Raw genomic sequence first — 10,377 nt, 5'->3', positions numbered from 1 at the left:
AAATTTCAGCTGTTTCTAGGTGGCAGGGAAATCATTTTCAAAACTAAAATGCAGTAAAATATACAACTCACACAATTTATCTTCACTAGACTACACTATAGTTACCAACAATTCAGTCATCTATATCATTAGTAGATATTCATTACAAAGATTTACAGCATATAAAGGTGGAGGGGGGGACTGAAAAGATATTCAGAAACAGTTTGTCAGCATATTTGGCACCTGCACAGACCAGTAATGGATTTGGCACTTTGGGGAAAAACAAATAAGGCAAAATAATATTGCTGATGTCGAGCTATTCTATTTAGAAGGGGGGGGGGGTGGGGAGTGGGGAGGGACATACAACTCCAGTTAACTTTGCTTTGCAGGCATCATGCCACTTAATCGACTTGCCTATGAACAAGACACCTATCCTTTACAGGTGTTTGGTCGGATTCTCCTTAGCTATGTGTGTGCATTAGAGCACAGAGCAATTATTTCATGCAACGGATTGAGGGAAAGTGAGAAGCCCATCATTATCTATCAAGTATTTCACGTTTCCAGAGCCTCTTAGAATATTGTTAATTATCTCACAAGAAAAAATTTTAAAGTGGAGGGGGGTGGAGAAAATGGCAAAGAAAGGAAAAGAAACGAATGAAAAGGTTAAGCGTGAACTGGTTTTGTGCCTTGACGATGAAAATAAAAACTAGCCATTCGTTACAGTAAATTAACACTATATACAGTCATTTTCACAGGCTTTGTTCCACTAAAATTATTAACATCCCTACCATCCATCCATCCATCCACTCGGGGATAAGAAAGGACGCGCTGGGTGGGTCCGGGTTCTAGAGTCAACATCCTACGGTTAATGGGGAGGCCGAGACTTGGAGGGTCGGAATCGCTGCTGCCTGACAGGACTGCCCAGGTCTCCTAAAGGTGAAGAGTTTCATTACAAGAAAGAGAAGGAGAGGGTGAGAAAAAGACGAGAGGGAGGAGGCTTGTTAGGAGTGTAACTTCACAGAAGAAGAGTTAGGAGGAAAACCAAAAGGTTTACAGCAAAGTTGAAGGTCGGTGTGCTAACTGCAGAAACTGCTGTGCAAAAAAAGGTTAAAATCGCACTCGGAGACCTGTACTTATTCGTCGCAGACGGTATTCGAGGGCCAAGTGAAATGAGGGGGTGCGCGAGGTGGGGCGTGGGGAGGAGGAGCTGGGGAGAGCTGCGAGGGGCTGGCTGGGGGCGGGAGGCGGGAGGGGGCCGGGCCGCGGCGGGGCGCGGAGCCGGGCGGGCAGGGCCGGCCTAGCTGTGCGAGTAGAAGCCGTAGTAGCCGCCTATGTCCTTGGCGCAGTTCTTCTCGCAGTCCCGCTGGGCCAGCACCTCGCTCTTGAGCGGCGACGAGCTCTCGGACACCGGCGTGTCGGCGGGTGAGATCCGCCTCCGCTTGGCCTGCTCGTAAATCCCCGAGTCGCTCGAGTCGATGGACTTGATGGAGGAGGGCGTCTCGATCCAGCTGGAGTCGGACAGGTCCTTGGGCTTGGCGTCCTCGGCGGCGCCGGGCGGCAGCGGCGAGCGCTCGGCGGCCAGGCCCTCGGCCTCCTCGCCCAAATAGGGGTTGGCGCCCGCCATGCGGGCGGCGGCCGCGGCGCTGTTGGGCCAGCAGGGCAGCACCGAGCCCGACTTGGCGCCGCAGTACTGCGGGGGGCTGCGCGCGCCCCAGCCGGACGGGTCGGCGTAGTAGCCGAGCGGACGGCCGGTGCAGCCCGCCGCCTGCAGCGGCAGCGCTTTCACGCCCGCGGCCGCGTACGAGAGCAGCGTGGCCGCGTTGCCCGCGAAGTCCGTGGCTGTGTCGTAGGCCGAAGCGGCGAAGTCCAGCCGGTTGTTGGCCGGTGTCACAAACCAGCGCTGCGGCGACGGCGCGCCCGGGTCCTCGGCCTGCTGCGGCGACAGCAGCCCGTTGGTGTGCGGCACACTGCGGTCCGTGCCCGGCCCGGGGCCCGCGCCCGCACCGGGGTGGAAGCGGGCCTTGGCGTAGTTGCTCACGAACTGGTCCTGCAGGAAAGAACCGGCCATAGCGTAGCGGGCCCCGGGCACAATCTGCGAGCGCGGGGAGTCGTTGGGCGAGGGGGTCAGGCGGTCCATGTCGCAGCCAGTGTAGATCCTGCGAGGGAAGGAGAGAGAGAGAGAACCGAGGGGTGGCCGAGAGGTCCCCTCGGGAGGCAGAAGGGAAGGTCACCTCCACTTGTGGCCCACCCCCACACTGTCCATCTGTAACTTGCCGTCCAGGATGGAGAGAGACGAAAGGTCACAGACCTGCGTCCTCCCCCAAACAAAATAAATCGTGAAATTGTAGAGGGATCAATGTACTTATACAGGAACCTAAGCAAAATGCAGACCAAGAGGAAGTCTTCCCTCTCCCTCGCTCTCTCTCACCGACTGCACGGGGGATCAGAGAGCAGAGCGCAGCAGGGGATACTCATCCCACTTCTCCAATGTATTTATAAACATGAGGGCAGATTCGCCCAGGGACTACGGTGTTATTTGCCCTGTGGGCCTTTCCTGTGTAGTGAGAGTTTCTGCGCAAAATTTCTAAACAAGATATCCATTTCTTCACTCTTTTAAGAACACTTTCTTCCATTTGACACACACTCGGGCTGTCCAGGTAGTAATCATGGAAGCCTGGCCTTCACCAGTCTTCTGAGACTTGAAGACTTGCTGCTGGAAGCCTCTACTGTACTTGCTGTCCATTGTTTCCCCCAGGTGATCCTTTACCCCCCACCTCTACCAATACTAACAAGAATTACTACTTAGAGACAAAGTCATCAATCAATACAATTCTTTTACAGAGAAAAGGTGCACTTTTTTTTTTTTAAGTAAGCTCTACACCCAAGGTAGGTCTTGAACTCAGGACCCTGAGATCAAGAGTCGCATGCTCTACTGACTGAGCCAGCCAGGAGCTCCAAGAAAACATGTTTTTTACTCTGATCTGTCCCTAGCTTTTGACCTTTATTGGTAAAAAACAAACAAACAAACAAACAACAACAACAAAAAAAAACCACAACAACAAAAAACACCAAAAAACACCTAAGGGGCAAACTCAACAGTGGTTACCGACCTCCTCTAAGCAATCTCCCACTAATAATAGCTAACCGTTACACAACTTGACTATGTGCCAGGCACCATTATCTAGGACTGTACAGATAGTAATTTAGTTGACCATCACAACAATCCTCCCAGTTAGGTAGCATTATTATCCCACTTTACAGATGAGAAAACTGAGGCAAAGGGAAGTTAAATAATTGCCCACAGACAGAAATTGTGTTCCTGGGAATCACCTTAGGTAAAATAATGAAAGATTCACTGTAGGCCCTGGGCCTAGAAAATCCCATTAGAATTGAGGGAGAACCAGAGATTGGATCAAGATTGGTAGAAGTGTTTTCTCCTACACATAGACACATGTCTCCCTTTCTATTTAGCTCACACATAAACATTTTAATCTTTGATCAACACGCTGTTTTGAGAGAGAGCCTCAGTTTTGTCAGACCTTAATCCCTTGGGGAGGAGATTCCCTGGTGAGTGGCCAAGCAATCCTCTAGTCCCCCCTGAACCCTCATTGCTCTCCCTGTTTCTCCAAAAGTGAGCCATGCCCAAAAATTCAACATAAAAGGGGAAAGGGTGGGTGTCATAAGCCATTCTGCTCTCCCCTACCCCCTAAAAACCTGTCCGTTTGTATAGATGAAGACGTTTTTATGAAAAATACACAGTTTAAGAATCAAAAGGAAGTGACTTTTCCAACAGAAGTCAGCCAGAGGAGGGCAGATGAGGGTAATGTTGTTGCTGCTCAAGTCCATTCTGCTCACTCTACAAAATTTCCCTCCTGAAATTTAATCCCAGGTTCAAATAAGAGAAGCAGAGGGAGGCAGGAAGGGAATGTAACCAGCAAGGTGCAAATATCTTCTGTTTACCACCACAATATTTTAAGAAGAAAAAAGCAGCCTGCAAAAGATACAGTTTAGATGCCCATCCAGGTCCCAACCCACATGGGATTACCGAACTGATTTGTGCAAAATAAAATGCTTTGGAACAGATGTTCACAACAGAATTAAAAGCTCAAAATCTACAAGACCCCCTAGTACAGAGACCAATATCTCTGGTCTCCTGGGCCACACACTTTCCACAGTGCCGGGTCCACATTTTTAGGTTGTGAGGACTAGAGTAGCTGAGTTTTTATTCTAGGGAATCATCTTGACAAGGCTTGCTTCCTCAGAAGTACTTTTGGGGGAGGCACATGACAGATATAGACAGAAATATCAATGACTCTCCTTTCAATTTGTTATAAAAATACCAGGAGGGAAGTTTGCAATCTACCTGGAGATGGAATAGAAGCAGCCACTTGTCTAATTCTCCACAAATTTCATCTATTGCTGGTCAAAGAGAACTTCAAGTTTGTAGCTCTATCCCAGGCACTTAATGCAAGCCATGAAATTCACAATTTATGTACCCCTCTCTTTTGTGGCCAGAAAAAAGTGGGGGATTCCTATAATCCAGATTTATATTTTGATATATATATATATATATATTGATATATATATATTTTTTTCTATATAACAGTATTTGAACTCTTGGGCACTGTATCTGAACTCTGAGCAAGAATGCAAGAACAAACCCAGAAAGCACTAAGTTTACATCTACCGTTGCCCCCAGAGAACAGCATTTTGATAGAAAAGAAATGGAGATAGGTAAGGGAAGCCTGGAGAAAAGGGTACCAACACATTTAATTAAAACACGCCTAGATGCAAAGGATAAAAGGAAATATTTTTCTTTTGAAGCTTATAAATAATACACAGCAACAGCACCTGGGTCCTTCCCAAAGCCTTAAATAACTGCAACAGTGGCTCTGCTCATGACCTTGCCTATGGTGGGTGCACATTTTTATTCAGTCCATAGTAAACTTGCACAGGAAAAGCTATTACACAAAACTTGAAAACGGGTAAATAAAAGCCACATATGCCAAGGAGACTGTAACAACTGCCAGAGCCACATGCACTTTCCGGCAGGATCGGGCGGTTTCAGACACAGACAATCTGAGCTGAGCACCTGCAGCGCCACATACAGCTCGTGCATCCGGGAACCAGGGCAGCTCCCCCAGCCAGCCAGCCCCAGAGGCCCACCACCAACTTTGTAACCCATAAGAAAGACAGAAATAAGTGGAGGAAATCTTTGACCAAAACTACAGAAGTACCAAGCCAGAAGGTCAGCAGAGAGAAGGGGAGCCCATGAAAAGGAAAGGGAAAACCTTAAAGACACCTTGTCTTCACACACTCCAGCTTCCAAAAGCCTTGTACACGACCATCCACCTTTGACCTAAAGCCCAATTCCACAACTACTTGAGAAGGAAGGTGCAAGATTACTTACGTGTCATAATTATCCCGAAATCCTTTTGCAAAGGGGTTGTGATCTATTTTCAATTGTGTAATCTGGATAAGACAAAAAAAAGAGAAAAGATGAATAAGATCTCACCTTCTATACAGGTGGATTAGGTGTTGCAAATAAATCACCACTTTTTTTTTACAAGGGCTTAAGGCCTGCAATTTCATTAAGTAGCCAGGTTTCCCTACCCAAAGATTTTGAGGGAATGAATGGAAAGGAGAAAAGAGAGAGCATCATGAAAGTTATGAGGAACATGTTTAAGTTAATGATGCCTAACACTAAAGCTTTGCTTTCAACTAGCTCTCCTATGTGTTCTAAGTCACTTCAAATGCACATTTTAAAAATGCTCGTTATAAAAATCTTTGAGGGGCACTTGAATTCATCACCAAACGTTGCCTATTTTAAACATTTCACCACATTTTTAAAAGTTGGTCATTTCTAATTCATAACCCCAAGAACTCCTAGCTGCATCTTAAAAAACCAGCTTTAAATTAAAATAAATGCATATTTTCATTTCTGATACTTTCATTTAAGTTAAAAAAAAAAACCACCATCACTCCTAGCAGTGAAATCAACAGAAGTAAAATAAGTTTTCGTGAACTTACAAATTCTGAAGTTCAAGTGCTAAAAAAAAAACTCATTCCAAGGCTTCCGGGAATTTGATTTATTGTACTTTCCAGATATATGAATGTGTCTGTTCTTTTGCTCCCCCCAAAAGTGATGTTTTTATTTCGGATACTTTAATTTTTTGTTTAAGATAATGTCAAAGCTTGCCAAGAATAAAATGCAGGGGAAAGTCGGCTTGTTTCCTACAGGCAAGAAGGATTCGAAAGGAAAAGCAGGAAGGGGAGGAAGGAAGGAAGGAAGGAAGGAAGGAAGGAAGGAAGGAAGGAAAGAAGGAAGGAAGGAAGGAAGGGAGGGAGGGAGGGAGGGAGGGAGGAGATTTAAACCTGTTCTAGTTTGAGAACTGACTTAAAATTCCCAAGAGAAGAGGCCCTCGAAATCCTGGGCCCCTCAAAGGTGGCCCGTGTGACCCGCGATGGAGACGAACAAGAAGCGTTTTCCCACCGGCAAGGGATTCAGGGAAGGCGCCCGGCAGGCCCCTCGCCCTCCGCCCGAAAGGCACCGCGGAGCCAGCTGTTGCTGCTGTCAGTGCGAGCGGGGCACCGCCGGGGACGCGGGCCGCTGCCGGGGGAAGCGGGAGCCGCCCGCCGCGCGCCCAGCCCCCAGGCCTGCTTACATCGGTGTTCTGGTAGGCGGTGACGGCGATGAACTGAGTCTCGGGGAAAGTGAACGTCTGCACGCGGCCGGGCTGGCTGGTGTCCTCCGTGCCGTCCTCGTTCACTTCCACCACATGCAGGCGGGGCTGGTACTTATGCAAGGACTGTAAAACCACCATCTGTCCGGCGAAGAGAAAAGGGAGCGCGGGGTGGCGCGTTAGCGCGGTCAACGTGCGCGGGGCTGGGGCCGCGGGCCGCGCGGGGTCTGGCTGGAGCCCGCCGCCCCGGCTACCTGACCGCGGGACTCCCCTGGCTGGTGACTGGCTGGCTGGGGCAAGACCAGCCCTCGTTCCTCCCGGAGCCTCGAGCACCGGAGCACGGGAGGAAAACCGAACCCGACTGCCTGATCCTCGGGTCCTCCCGATCCGCCTAGCCCTCCTTATTTAGGAGGAACAAAGATTTTTACAACAAGCAGGTCCTGTGGGGGTTCCTTCTCAAAATCAATCAAGTATTTGGACAGTACTAGGGAAGGCCGGGAACTCGGGAATTGGGCAGAGGGCAAGAGCAACTTTATAGGAGGATAGAAATAGAATTTTTAAAAAGTCTTTTTAATGAAGCAAAGAAACGTATGCCCAGTTTCTCATGCTAATGTAAACTAATGGACTGAACGTTAGTGAGGGACATGTGTGGGAGAGAAGGAAAGAGAAAGAGAGAGAGAGAGAGAGAGAGAGAGAGAGAGAGAGAGGAGCGCTTGAGCCACTGACCTGCCCATTGTTGTTTGAAGCTCCTTTGTTGTTTGTAAGTTTTAATTTTCCAAAAGAGATTTCTTGGCGCATCCAATGAGCCCCCGTGTTGGGGGAATCCGGATGCATATAGACCCGATTTCCTAGAGAAAGAAATACGTTGTTTACATATGCCCGGGGCACTGCCCAGTCCCAACTCCTCACCACGTAGGACGTGCACACACACACACACACATACACACACACACACACACACACACACCTTATACCACAGTGAGGCCCATTAGCTGGGTTTTTTTTTAGGCCTCGCTTTCTCCTTATTAACTGGAGATGATTAAAATAGCTTTTGCATAATCCTCCCCCTTCTCGCTGCTCAGTCTGTCCCCCTATCCCCCTCGTTTCCTTTTAGAAGTCATTGGCCGATCGTTTTAAAAGTCTCTCGAGCCAGTCCACAAAGGCTTTAATTAATCATTCTCACCTAAATAAGTGTCAGGAAAATGTGTTAATTGGAAGGACTTGCCTTGCACATTGGTGTCCGCTTTGCCGCAAGGAACCCATTTGCCTCCTTGAAACCTCCAGTGATTGGGATCCGCCAAAATCACATCCACAAAAATATTGTAATGAGCCGTGGGATCGAGACCAGAAATGTTAAAACTTAAAAAAGGAAACATGCGCCTATTTAAATTAAGGGGGGGGGGGGAGAAAACAAGAGAAAAAAAAAAACATAAATGTTAAAGATTAAATGCAAGACGCGCGGCGCCAGATAGCAAAGCAAAACTTGTTCTCCCAGCGTCGATGAGCGAATGTTTGCTGGGTTAGAGAAGGGGCGGTGGGGGAGGAAAAGAAGTGGGGCTGAAGTCGGGGAGACCGGCGGGCGAGCTGGCGTGGGGAGTCGGCAGGTGTCACTGCCCAGGTGGAGAGTGAGGTTGGCGACACGCAACTCTCTACCTGTCCTCGGTTCCGGCCGTTATTGCGTCCCTCCGATTTCCCAGCCGCAGGCCGGGACTCTCCCTCTCTTTCTCCTTTCTCCCGCCCCTGACTGGCTCTCAGACCACCTCTCTAGCGCGGGAATCCCCTTACCAACCTCACCGCAGCGGTTATACCTTCCACCTTCCCTTTTTCCAAAACCAGCCAACTCCAGGGCGCACCAGAGCGCCTTCCACTCCGCTCCCGACCCCAAATCATCGCTACCGGCGCGGTCACAACCCGGCGCACTTGCCCCCGGGCCGTGCCCGGAACAGCAACTGCCAAGAATGTAGCATTACCTTCCTTGTTTGGTGATGATCATCTCCGTTTGGTGGCGGTGAAATTTCAGCCAGAGGGGCCTGTTGCACAGGTACACCTGAGCTTTGCCGGGTACCAGTCCGGGCTGTGTGGAAGAGAACTGGTAGAAAGGGGCTCCTTGGTAGGAGTGGCTGTACTGCTGTGGGTAGGGGTAGCCGGCCGCGGGGTAGCCCTGCGGTGAGGAGTTGGACAGGAGGCTGTTGTAGGCTCCGTTGGTGATGACCGGGTGGTGGGCCATGTAGCGGCTGGGGCTGCCGATGGAGAAGGCGGGGTGCGCCGGTCCGTGCTGGCCGGGGTACGGGAACATGGCACTGGGAGCAGTGGCCGCAGACTGTGGCTGGCTGGACTGAGAGAGGAGGTAGCGATCTGCAGCAGAGCCATCGAAACTGTGACGAAGCTCAGAGACCCCGTCCAAGACAGGAGAGAGTTTACTTCTCTGGACGTCCCCTGGTGAGTCCTTGGAGTCAGGAAAATTGTCTGTATCTGACTGATTCGTCATCCCCCTGGTAATTTTTTTCAAAGGTGAACTTCTCTCCAGGTTGTCAGTGGTCGAGATAATGGGATGATCGTGCAAGACAAGCTCAGATCCGCCTGAATGTGGGTAGCTGCTGCTCACATTGAGAAATTTCTTGGAGAGCATGATAGAAGGAGAAAGGCAGTGCTCCAGCTGCATAGCTCTAGAACCTGAACACTCGCCCTCCTGTCCCTGGTTTTTAAAGTCCTATTTATCATAAACTAGAAATCCACAGACCCCCTCACTAGACAGAAAGCACTTCAACCAGCAAATGCTTCTCAAAGGTTTGATTTACTTTTTTTTTTCCCTGGGAGAAGAGATTGGCCAATTGACACTATGCAGCAATCAGAAAAGGCTCACTTTTGATCTTGCTGCTTGTGCAGCCGATGAAACGGCTCCTGCCATTGGTTAACTGCTGACAGTAATTTAATTAGATAGACATTAATTAGGATAATCACCTGGCTCCTGGTCGCGACGATCATGGCAAATTGAAGGGGATGATTTTATTGTTGGCTTGGGGGGTGGGGAATGTGTGTTGGCTTTACGTGAGCACTGTTGTGTCACCTTTAAGCTTTGTGACCACTGCTTTAGGAAGATTCAAAGATGTGCAATTTACTAAACATTTTCCTACCTTCCCCCCCCCCCCACCTCCCTCCTTTCAGCTGAGGGGCGGAGGAGGGAATTCGATGATGCTAGGAGACTTTTCGGATCTGAATGAGCCAAATATTCAGTTGAATGTAACGATTTCAAGTGCAAAGTATACAAAGCGCGAGCCGGTGGCCTCTTCTCGCCCTGTAAAAGTTCCAGAGTCTGTCTTTTCCAGTTAATACAGAAGCACATAACACCTGAGCCAGTCCTTTGTGAGAAGGTCCTGCGTGTCCTCGACGAACCGTCCCCCCTCCCGCACACCTTTTTAACTACATACATAAATAAATAAATCACTGCCGCTGAGAGCCACAGCGATGAAAGTGAGGGGGAGGGGGAGAAGTGGGGGCGAAAAGCAGCTACTCACCCACCCATCCACCCACCTCGGGAAGGTTCGGTTTCTTGCTCCAGCACAGAAACAGTGACAATCTATGATCACCTTTTTAAGTTTTGAAATAATCATAAGCTGTCGGGCTGAAGTGCCTTAATGTATTTGCAGTGATATTTACGAGGTCTTTACTAAATATTTTATCAGCGAGCTTGGTTGCAGATTATCTGAAGAGCATC

The 10,377-nt window shown here is 49.1% G+C and overlaps 1 protein-coding gene across 1 annotated transcript; it reads right to left on the bottom strand.

Annotated features, from left to right (window-relative positions):
* Nucleotides 1-1,126: 1,126 nt before the first annotated feature.
* Nucleotides 1,127-9,478, bottom strand: TBR1 (T-box brain transcription factor 1). Its single transcript, XM_027055643.2, has 6 exons — nt 8,633-9,478; nt 7,888-8,042; nt 7,389-7,510; nt 6,645-6,803; nt 5,390-5,451; nt 1,127-2,135 (listed from the first exon to the last, which is right to left on the bottom strand). Exons 1-6 carry the CDS (start codon nt 9,322-9,324, stop codon nt 1,277-1,279), a joined length of 2,049 nt encoding a protein of 682 aa, XP_026911444.1. The 5' UTR covers nt 9,325-9,478; the 3' UTR covers nt 1,127-1,276.
* Nucleotides 9,479-10,377: the final 899 nt, after the last annotated feature.

This window comes from Acinonyx jubatus, chromosome C1 (genome assembly GCF_027475565.1).
Source record: "Acinonyx jubatus isolate Ajub_Pintada_27869175 chromosome C1, VMU_Ajub_asm_v1.0, whole genome shotgun sequence".
NCBI lineage: Eukaryota > Metazoa > Chordata > Mammalia > Carnivora > Felidae > Acinonyx > Acinonyx jubatus.
Note: the sequence above shows the minus strand (reverse complement) of the source record. Positions and strands in the feature narration are given on the sequence as shown.